General features: G+C 44.8%; 1 protein-coding gene across 3 annotated transcripts in view; it reads left to right on the top strand.

Moving 5' to 3' along the window:
- Positions 1–10,011, top strand: part of Tmem44 (transmembrane protein 44) — a 34,902-nt gene extending 24,891 nt beyond the window's left edge. For all 3 annotated transcript variants that reach the window (XM_074073488.1, XM_074073489.1, XM_074073490.1), the window contains one exon: positions 5,779–10,011. In XM_074073488.1, coding sequence (XP_073929589.1) covers positions 5,779–5,889 — 111 coding nt within the window. In that variant the 3' untranslated portion in view covers positions 5,890–10,011. The remainder of the gene's footprint in view (positions 1–5,778) is intronic.
- The last annotated feature ends 1,571 nt before the right edge of the window (positions 10,012–11,582 follow it).

The raw sequence follows: 11,582 nt of genomic DNA on the forward strand, positions 1-11,582 counted from the left end.
GGCAGGAGGATCAATTGAGCCCAGGATTTAGAGGACAGCCTGGGCAACATAGCAAGATCCTGTCTCAGAAAAAAAAGGACTACGGAAATGATGCTCACTGTATGTAAAGGGAGAAAAACTTTGCACAATTTGATAATACTATATGTAATAATAATTATATATGTAATACACGTCTTAGAAGGCTGTTCAATGACTATTTATAGAGTTACTCTTGGTGATGTTTGGTTTTTGAAATTTTTTCTATGGTGAGCACATTTTTTTTTTCTCTTTCAGTGGTACTGAGGTTTTGAACTCAGGATTTTGTGCTTGTGAAACAGTCGTTTTACTGCCTGAGCCACACCTCCAGCCCTTTTTCTCTGGTTATCTTGGAGATAGGATCTCACTTTTTTGCCCAGGCCAGCCTGGACCATGACCCTCCTATTTTAAGCTTTCTGCCTGAATGACAGGTACATCACCACACCCAGATTTTTTCTGTTGTTGGGATGGGGTCTTGCAAATTTTCTTGCCCAGGCTGGCCTGGAATCGCTATCTTCCCCATCTCAGCATCCTGCATAGCTTGGATGACAGGAACGTAGCAACTGCACCCAGCTGTTGGTTGAGATGGGGGTCTCTTGAACTTTTTGCCCAGGCTGGCTTCAGTCTTTCAGTCCTCTTGATCTTAGCTTCCCAAGTAGGTAGGAATACAGGCATGAGTCACCCATGCCCAACTACTATTTTTATTTGTTTAGTTCTTTGGGGAGTTGGAGAGAGACCTAAGTTACAAATATTTGGATTAATTGTGCTCCTTAGGACATTATCATTATTGTTTAAAACAGTAATTTAAGAGCTAGCATGGTGGTACACACTTGTAATCTCAACACTCCAGAGGCTGAAGCAGGAAGATTGTAAGTTTGAGGGGTAGCTTGGGCTACATAGTGAGACCTTGTCTTTAAAACACAAAGCAAAAACGAAGAGTGAGAGCGAAAGAAAAACCCCAAAACAGTAACCTAAAAAAACAAACAAACAAAAAAAAAACCTGACTGCTTTTTCCACTAGATGGCACTCTTCTTAAATTTTAGGCTGCCTGAGATGGAGGTTTGGAAGGGAAGTTTCAGGCTTCATTTTAATCCATTTGGGAGTCTCAAACCTACTTGTTTGTTTGCTTAGCGTTAAATAACTCTTTTTTGTTTTTGGTTGTACTGGGGTTTGAACTCTGGGCCTCACGCTTGCTATGCAGGTGTAAATAACTTTATTTTGGAGTAATTTTAGAAAACTTGCCAAAGTAATACAGAGTTCCTGCCTGTCATTTGCTCAGCTTTCATATATATATACACACACACACATATATACACATCTTACATAACCATGCTACACTTATCATCACTAAGACGTTAACATTGGCACATTGCTATCAACTAAACTGCAGGCTTTATTTGGATTTCACCAGTTTTCCATTAATGTTCGTTTTCTGTTCTAGGATACAGTCCAGGATACCACATTACACCTAGTAATTGTTTAAGAAACAAATACACACTAACTGTATTAAAGCTATTTGCATCTTGATGAGTATATTTTTTGAAGAAAGGCAAAGGTTAGCGTTTTGTTTAACTTCTTATTTCTATTATATTTTAGTTATTTAACTCTTCAACCCCTACTTTATATCATCTGCATTTCTATTTTTTGTGATGTGTGTGGAACCATAATTTTAATAACTTGTATCTCCTCCAATTAATCTTTTGTTTCAGTTTATATTCCTCCATCAGAATGTTATTAAAAGATGAATGCTAGCTGAGGATACAGCTCAGTGGCAGAACTCATACTTAGTGTATATGGGGCCCTGGATCTCATCAGTGTCCCCTCCCCAAATAAAGATGCACGCTAAGGAATTATCACTGATTTTGTTAGATATAACATAGCAGTATGCTTAGAAGTTTTTTTGGCAGCACTGGGGTTTGAACTTAGGCCTCATGCTAGCTAGGCAAGTGCCCTATCATACCACCAGTCCTGCTTAGGACTTTTTTAGAGAGTCCTTATCTATGAGATACATTCTGTTAAAAATGAAATGATCTACTTTAAAACACTTTATCAAATGAGGGCGCCAGATCAAATAAAACAGAATTATATCCAATGGTATTCATTATTTTTTTACTTTTGTGTATCATTGAGATCCTGTAATTAAAACATTGTTTAAAATGAAAATTTTCAAGAGCTGAACAGTACAGGCTTAGTTTTCATGTGATAACCCCAGATCCTGTTGCCAGCTCTTACTGGCAGCTAGTTGGTTTAACAGACATTCATAGATCAACCTGACTGCCATTTGTAGATTCCTAGCGCATGTGTCAGAATACATGTCTTTGGGCACTGCATGAAGGGCTGGAGGAATGACAGCAGACAGTGGTGCCTGCCCTCCAAGAATCTGAGTCAGGCATATTTGAGGTTTGGAGTAGAACCAACCATGCACTAAATGCTGAGTAAAAATGAGTCTTGGCTGGTGGCAAACACCCCATATTTCAAGGTGGGAATTTTATTTGCATCTCTCTTTTTTAGTTTTATGGCTCACATTGAATCATCTCAGCTATGTGGTTAATAAATGAGCGATTTATTGCTATTATTACCCTTAATAATAATCATTTCTAATAATAGTAATTTTTAAATCTCTGAAGTCATTTTTCCCAGGACCTACAACCCTTCATAACTATCATGATTCTTCTTTTGATCATTTAACTAAATTGTCACTGCTAGTGACTGCTGCCTTCCTGCTTGCTGAAATCAGCTGTGTCTTTGCCCCTAACCACCCTGACATTCTGTCTCTGGGCTCAGTAGGCTGACAAGTGGCACTGTGCTCTGCTCTGTGATGGCGGCATAATCTGTCCAACACTTTCACTGTCTCTTTATCCTGCAGCACAAGTATTGGGAGGCCCTAAACTTGGAGCAGGTATGGACATTTGTGCTCTCTGTCTCTCTGTCTCTCTCTCTCTCTCTCTCCCAGGAGGGACTTCCATGACTTGATTTTCCATTTCTGTTTTTGCTAGTGACTCCCCCCTCTGGATAGTGGGCCCATGACAAATTCCTTAGAGAGAGAAAGAGATTGAGAATTGCAAAACCCAGGAGCAACGCTGAGGACCTGTGGGCTTTTCAGATCTCTCTCAGTTCAGTCTTTTCTGCTTTCTGGGAGGTATTCAGATAAATCCAATCAATAGAGACTCAGAGAAGATGTGCAACCCAGTGAACAAATATGGTTTGGGACAGGGTCTGTGAGCAAGCAGAATAGCTGCAAGTCACCAGTAGTGGTAGTGGCATGACTGCAGCAGTTGTTATTATAAACAATCCCACACAGTTGGCTTTCTGAGACCTGGGGCAGCTGGCTTCAGACTCATGCTACCCTTGCCTCCTAGTGACAAAGAGCACATTTTGAGAGCCACCTGTGCCTGTCTCCTAGGATTGTTTCTGATATGAGAATAAATCATCTTTTGTTCAAACTAATTTTATGCCTGGTTTCCAGTAATGTTTTTTATTACTTAAAGTGAAAGGTTTTTGTTGTTTTTTTTCTTTTCTTTTCTTTTTGAGATGGGCCTCTCACTATGTAGCTGGGCTGGCCTGGAACACAAGATTCTCCTTCTGAGTTCTGAAATTATAGGCAAATCACTGAGCCTGGTTTAAAATGAAATTTTAAGGCACCTAATTTAGGCTGAGGATGTGGCTGAGTGGTATAGCACATGCCTAGCATTCATGACACCCTGGGTTCAGTCTCCAGCACTGGAAACAAAACATTCTATGAATTCAGAAGACAGGGATTAAACCATGTATGGCGATACATGCATGCCTATAATCCCAGCATTCAGGAGGCTGAGTCAGGAAGAATAGGAGTTTGTGGCTAGCCTGGGATATATAGCAAGACCCCATCTCAAGAAATGGGGGGAGAGAGAGAGAGAGAAAGAGAGAGAGAGAGTTAATTCTAAGACAATCCACTTTAAAGAATTCACTTGAGCACATTCTGAAATCTCTGATCTGGGGACTCAGGCCTCAGCTCAAAAGCAGCATTCATCAAAGGGTACACTGTCCATCCTCAGAGAACAGAACGGGCCCCTACTGCCACTGAGCAAATGGATCAGAGACTGAGGGACCAGTGAGCTCTTTCACTGGGAAGCTTTGATAATGCCCGAATGGAGTTTGATTAAAGGTGCATCCAAGTCTGCAACCACAGCAAATGAGAAGTCCACACTGGAAGTGGCTGGTGGAGCCCCATATGGATTCTGAGAGCTGAGTTGCATACGCCAAGTCAGCTTAGTCCCAGGCCTGCAGGGTCACTGGGGATGCAGAGATCTTTTTAACATGATGGATTTTTAAAATCACCACATAGTAGAACTGGTTTTTTTCTTGTCAGCACAACACTAATTGAATTAGGCTTTTTGTTCAAACCAGCATGGCATGGGTATTGTCTGAGACCTCTGGGGTGTGGACTGTTTGAATAAGCTTAAGTTTGCACAGCTGGTGGAGCACCTTTGTTGGGGGGCACATTCACCCCTGGGTCTATAATCTTGCCCAAATAGATCACCCAGCCCAGGCTGACACATCCTCTGCCACCATTACTTGTGTCTGGGTTTCCTGATACTGTCAAATGTGACCTCATGAGTCAGTATCATTAGTCATAGAATCTTAGAAATGGAAGAGATCTCCTGAATTCAAACTCCAATACTGCCAAAAAAGAAGGAAAGAAATAGATCATTTGATCTTTGCTACCCAAAGGTAAACACATGGTAAACGTGAGGCCCAAAGAGAAAGCAAGTTAGTGACAAGAGGACAATCTCCACTTGCCTCTGCAGCCTGTACTTCAAGATAGCATTCAGCTTGACCTTGACCAGGGTCCAGGTGCGAATTTCTCTAACACCATTTTAGAGGGGCAGGACTTTAGCTAGGCGATAGTGGCTCACGCTTGTAATCCTAGCTACTCAGGAGGCAGAGATCAGGAGGATCACGGTTCAAAGCCAGCCTAGGCAAATAGTTCTTGAGACCCTATCTCAAAAAAAATCCAACACAAAAAAAAAATGGGCTGGAGTGGCTCAAGGTGTAGGCCCTGAGTTCAAACTCCAGCACCAGAAAAAAAAGGGGGCTGGGAAGGACTTTGCAAACAGCTCCATCAATGCTATGTGCCCACACTTTTAACCATTCACTCTTACCCCTGATGGAATAGTCGCTGGCAGTGGCCACCACTTCGAATTGGGCTGTAAGTGTTTTAGACAAGTCTACAAGGCTCAGGTTGAGAAGAAACAGCTTGTGGGGGCACAGGCAGACCTGTGCACTACTCTTCAGAAGGTCATCATCTCTGAGAGGACAAAGCAGATGTAGAAAGGCCAGGGCTATGCAGGCACAGTGCAAATGAGTGGTAGAGATAATGCAAAGAGAGCAGGGGTGAGAACTCATTGGGCTGAAGCAGTGGAGGTAGGCTTCCTACAGGAAGAGATATTTCCCTGGGCCATAAAGAGAGGGTTGGGTTTGCCTAGGAGTTTTCCAGGACTGAATTAGTCATGGAATTTTCAGGATGAAGGGAACATGACTGACAGTGGAAAAGAGGATGGGGGCAGAGGAGTAGGGTTAGTCAGTACACTGTGGCTGGTCATTCACTCCTTGATTTAAAGCTATACTCACCCCCCACCCCCAGGTCCTAGAAACACCTGGTTAACTTGTCCTTACCCACTTTGCCTGGCTCATGAGAACCAGGATTAGGCTGTTGTTTGGAGGTGGGGACTATAACAGAAGGGAAAGATCTGTCCACCAAAGTATCTTCTCTTTTCTCCACAGTGGGACCCTGAAGATGTCAACCTTGAAAGGAATAAGGACAACATGGAGACCCTCAGAACCCAAGTGCACAGGGACTCTTTGAATGCAATGGACTTTACCTCTGATGACTGATACCTTCAAGGGCCAGTCCATCAGCTTAGAGCCCAAGGTCAGGCATTTATAGTGGCTGGGCAGAACCAACCTACAGTGACATCCATGGCAGGAATTTAAGCTGTTGCAGTAAGGACCCCAGAGCTGTCACTGAAGTTAGCTGTTCTACACCACCAAAGCTCAGGATGGAGCTAAGACTCTAGGTTCTGTGAACAACCTGGACATGCCCAGTTTGTTCTGAAGATTAGAAGTTCACAGATGGCTCCTGCTTTGTAAAGCTAAATCTTCATTCAAAGGACACTAGGCTCAGTGCAGTGGTGTATTTCTATAATCCCAGCAGTTGGGAGGCTGAGGCAGCAGGATTGAAGTTTGAAGCCAGTCTGGGCTACATGGTGAGACTATCTCCAAAAAAAAGACATTGGACCTTTTTTCTATCTTCCCTTTTCCTTTATTCCCAAGAAATTCGACCATAAACATAGCATCTGCTACATGCCAGGAATGAGTTTACCTAACAAACAGCAGTGTGTTTGGATCTTAGCAAAGCCCAATCTGCAAGACCTGGATAAATTCAGAAGGGAGGATTGGGCCCAGGTGCTGGGATCCTAGGGTTCACACACAGGAACAGCCAGGACCTAGCTTCTGCCCTCCATTCACTCTCGCTTGAGTTATCTGCTGGAAGTTACACATAGGGCTGTTGGGTCAACCAAATGTCTGTAAGACAACTGGTTTTGCAAGGATAAGCAAAGCCAATTGCTCTAGGCAACAGAACTCCCTCCAGTCTGGCAGTGTGTGCTGAGGCAGGGTTTGCACTGGGGCCTTGTGTGTTTCAGGAGGTAACTGAAAGTCTGCAGAGGGCAAGGGCATGGTGGGAAGTGTCAATCCAAGCAGAACAATCTCATTTTAGGATTATTTTGATCACAAGTGACAGAATGACAGGAATGGGGCTAGGCGGGAGCAAACACTGAAGTGAATAAATTGTTTGAATGAGTTAAATATCTCACTATGGAACACAGCAATGAGTTTGAATCCCAGCACAAACATCTGCCACAAGGGAAACTGGAGAAATGCCATGAAACGCAGCTATGTTCCCGGCTGGCCTTCAACTGCCTATGACTCAGCTGCAGCTGCCCAGTTTCTCCTGGGGGGCGGAGCAAGCCCCAGCAGTGTGAAGGCGGTGCCTGCAGGATGGTTCTGCAGGTCTAACCATAGATCTAATCCCCTGGGTGACCTCTGAACTTAGTCACCTCTCTATCCCTTTTATCTACTTTGGGTCCCTGTTTGTCTTGTAAGGGAAAGTTTGTTAAAAGTCAGTTTTGCTTTGTGGTCTTAACCACTGAAGTTGTATTTTGAGAGAAGAGGAAGATTTTTGAATGGAGGCCCAGGGAGGGAGGGGATAGAAGAGAACATTCCAGCAGATAAAATGGTACAGAGGACTGGAGGGAGGGAGGGAGGGGTGGAATCTAGTCAAGGAAGGAGAAATGTGATGTGGCCAGAATGGATGGTGCAGTATGGGTTGCAGAGTGGAAGAAGCTGGAAAGGAACCAGACTGTGGCGTCTAGGGAGTTGGGGCTTGATTTCGTGGCTGTGGAAGCTACCAGAATAGAAAAGTGACTGACTTATTTAGGTAGGCCACAGGTGATTAGTGAGTTTCTCCTCCCTATGACTTTTCAGAAAGCAAAAATGTAGTCATGGCTGCAATGAACATGGGTAGCAGGTTTAATCTCAAGTGTGAGTGGAAACAGCAGGGCAGAAGGGCTCACCTTTCAAAAATCAAAAGGCATGGGGACAGGATGACATTTATCTTAACACATCCCCCCTTTCTTCAGGGGAGGCTGGAATGTGCTCCAGAAATTGGTTGAGTCCTGAATGGAGGTGGCCATTGCCCAAGAACATCAAATGGCCTTGCTACGTTGGAGTAAAGCTACTTGAGCTCCCAATATCATCCGTGTCACTGGAGCCCATCATCCCAGCCTCCTCCCTTCATAAACCAGTTCCTACCACCTTGGCCCCAACTGTGTCAAGTTTCTTCATCCACAGTGAACCCCCAAACTGGGAACACTGGAAGTTTGGCTTTGTTTGAGAACCTGTATGCAAAGCTCTAGAATCCTGAAGCCTTTCTGAAGAGGTCCCAACCAAAATCCTAAGACTGGGCCTTGCCCAGCAGCAGCTTCTCTAGTTATTAGTCAGGCTAGGTCAGGAGTTCCTTAACCCCAATGACCAGGGCAATGGGTTACCTAAACTCTGGAGGGGCTGGACAACAAAACTTGCAATCATCCTCTCCCACCCACTTACCTGGAGATGAGAGATGGCGTAACAAATTGTGCTACTACTGTCTGCATAGCATGGTTACCTAACCTTTGTAAATTCCTGAGGTGGACCTGAGAATACCTACCTAGAAAGCTTGTGATAAAGACTAAGTGAATTAATATATGTGGAAGTGTGTAAAATGTGACTAAAAAGTAGATCTTGAAGAGATCTATACTTTTGGACACATATGCTAAAAGACCCACAAATGGAAGGAATTTCAGCGGTATGGATCCCCTTTAGAGTAACTGCAATAGATGATCATCCAGTCCTTGTTTAAGCTCCTGGGGGTAGAGGGAGAGATTTTCACCTATTTCATTTGCCAAAGAAGTCTGTATCTTTTAGGGAGACCTCTGATTAATGAGATTTTTTTTTTTTAAAGTCTGTCTAGATCCTGAATCTAACCTTATCTCCCTCCAGATTTATGAGCACTATGTTGTGATGTGCTCACATCATGTTTGTCACACTGAGGTGTGAGCTACTGGTTTAAGGAGAGGCACTGAGCCAAGCAGCATGACTGGGCTCGTTTCCAGCTCTGACTTAATGAGCTGTTTGTCATTTCCCTTTCTGGGTCACAGTTTCCCCATCTGCAAAATGAAAGATTAGCTTCTTTACATTTTTTCTTCTTTTATGAAGATGGCAGTCAGTGTTTCTCACAGAAGACTGACATTTACAGACTCAGTAAAGAGATACTATAATACTATGATAAACTTCAGACAGACCTCGAAACCGTTTGAGTTTTACTGTCCATGTAAGATAAATACTTGGGCTCAAGTGTGGCTCAGGGGTAGAGCGTGTGCTGAGAATGCGCAAAGCCCTGGGTTTGTTCAGTTCCTCCTGTGCACACACACAACAAAACTGCACTACTTCCCTTTCCCATGTCTGCGCTCTCACATTTTCCGACTGTGTAGGCATAGATATATTCTCTTCGCCCTTTCTTTTGTTTGTTTTTATCTGACGTCAAGGTCGGGATGCAGAGGAGTCTCTACCGTGGACCAACCCAATATATACTGCAATTTTGAGGAAGATCTCAAGAAGCTTGTACGTGCCTGTCACCGGGTGAGAAGGACGATCTTGGAGAAGAGAGTAGTTTAAAAATGGAGCTAGCTCAAGTGACTCGGAGAACGTCGAATTGCTATCTCTTTTCCTAACTCTGAAAGCCGAAAGGAGCGCGGGGCGTTCAGAGCTTCTGCTTCCGGACAGGGCACGTCATTAAAGAGCGCCAGCTTCTCCGGGAGCCCCGCTTCATCTGAGCACACGCCCGCATTCCCTTCGGCACTTTGCTTCTGCGGCGGTGTCGGCGGAGGCTCAGGTCTTCTCGCCCCAGTCCCCGGATCTGCAGCCGTGGCTGCTAAGGGACTCAGGTCCTCCCTGGCATGGCGTCTGCCCCGCTCCAACTCTCCAGGGGCTCTGCCCCGACCGTCTCAGCGGGACATAAACGGACTCCTCCAGCGGAGCGGGAGGGGGGTGCGGATCAAAACGGAACCCCGGCTCCCAACGCCTATCTCGCAGGAAAAGCTCCAACCGCAGACAACCGTGCGGCCAATTCAATCCGTTCCCTGGCACTTCCGGGAGGAAAGGAAGGACGCGGATCTGCGCGTGCGCACTCCGCTGCCACGGCCTCCGAGGGGGTCCAAGCCCCGCCCCGCCGTCGGGCTCCCTGCTGACCGCAGCCGTCCAGGACCTGTGGCACCGCTCGGCGGATCCGCTGCATGTTTCGTCCCCCTGGGGTTTTAGAGAGATAGCGAAGAAGTTATTTAGTGAAACAGCTAACGGCCCATTTCTCTAAGTACATTAAAAGTGTGGCTTTTTTGAAAATAAAAGTAGTGCAGGTGCAGAGTTATTTTGTTTTTTGTTTTCTTTTTAAAATCAGATTGTACCAAAAGGTTTATGAAGAAAGAAAAGCCAAGCGTGGCCCTGCGCGGCTGTAATCACATCACTTGGGAGACTGAGTTCAAGGCCAGCCTGGGCTACACAGCGAGACCTCATCAAAAGAAAAGAAAAGAAAAAGAGCCGGGAACCAGTGGCTCACACCTGTAATCTTAGCTACTTGGGAAGGCTGAAATCAGGAGGATCCCGGTTCGAAGCCAGCCCAGGCAAATAGTAGAGACTCTGTCTCCAAAATAACCAGAGCAAAATGGACTGGAGGCTTGGCCCAAGCCATAGAGCGCTTGCTTTGCAAGCAGGAAGCCCTGAGTTCATAACCCCAGACCACCACAAAAAAAGAAAAAGGAACAAAAGGAAGGGAGGGAGGGAGGAACTACCTCATCTGCTGGGAGAAGATTCAACATTATACTTCAGCGAGAAAATGAAATTTTGCCATTAAACCTAAAAGATCTTAGAACCGTACGCTGAAGAACACACCTGAATTATCCTGAAATAATTTAGGGGTGGTGCCTAAGATGACTGCCTATTCTCAAACATGAATTCCCAATTCTCAACATGATAAAAAAAAAAAATCTACAAAACCTAATACAAGGTAACAAAAGTGGAACACGAGACGGCACATGCCACTATTAGCAGTTAGAAAGAAATTTATTAATATCAGAAGTCTTAGCTGTCATTAATTCTGTTGTAAAGGGTTTCTTGGTTTTTGTTGTTTTGAGGCAGGGCCTCATCCAGGGTGCCTTGGAACTCACAGTCCTCCTACACCAGCCTCCTGAGAGCTGGGATCACAGGCATGCACCACCACGCTCAACTTGTGCAGATTCTTGTAGTAGCGGCTTTTAGACTGTGGAAGCACCTACATACATCCACTAATTTAAAACTATCCCCCCAGGCTGGTAGTGTAACTGAGTGGTAGATGGCATGCCAGAGGCCCTGGGCTCAGTCCTCAGTACCACAAAAAGAAACAAAATCTCCCCATTTTCTCTATAAAGTTTGCACATAGATATCTTTTATTCCAAGAGAAGTCCCTGAGCTCAGGCAACTGCTCATTGGGATCTCATGGTCCATAAGATCCAAGAAAGGTAATGGGAGACCAGATAGAAACTACTCCCAACCCAGAGAATATAAGCAGGAGAGAGCTCCTGGGAAAACATGAGTGTCAGATTGCTAGTTAAGAGTAGGGCAGGGAGAAAAAGAGGCCAGAATTTTTCTAGAGGCCTTACTCCGAATAAGGAAAAAGAAATATGAAAAATAGCCAAGCATGGTGGTGCAGGCCTACGGTCTCAGGATGCTGAGATGGGAGGGCCTAGGAGATTGGGGCCAGCCGGAGCAACCTAATGAAACCTTGTCTTTGGGGGAAAAATATGACTGTTTGGGTTTTTTTTTTTTTTTTTTTTTTGGTGGTACTGGGGTTTGACCTCAGGGTCTTATGCTTGCTAGGCAGGTGCTCTACCACTTGAGCCACTCCTCCAGCTAGGGGGAAAAATACATGTGTGTGTGTGTGTGTGTGTGTGTGTGTGTGT

The sequence above is a fragment of the Castor canadensis genome, chromosome 5, assembly GCF_047511655.1.
Source record: "Castor canadensis chromosome 5, mCasCan1.hap1v2, whole genome shotgun sequence".
NCBI classification, from domain to species: domain Eukaryota; kingdom Metazoa; phylum Chordata; class Mammalia; order Rodentia; family Castoridae; genus Castor; species Castor canadensis.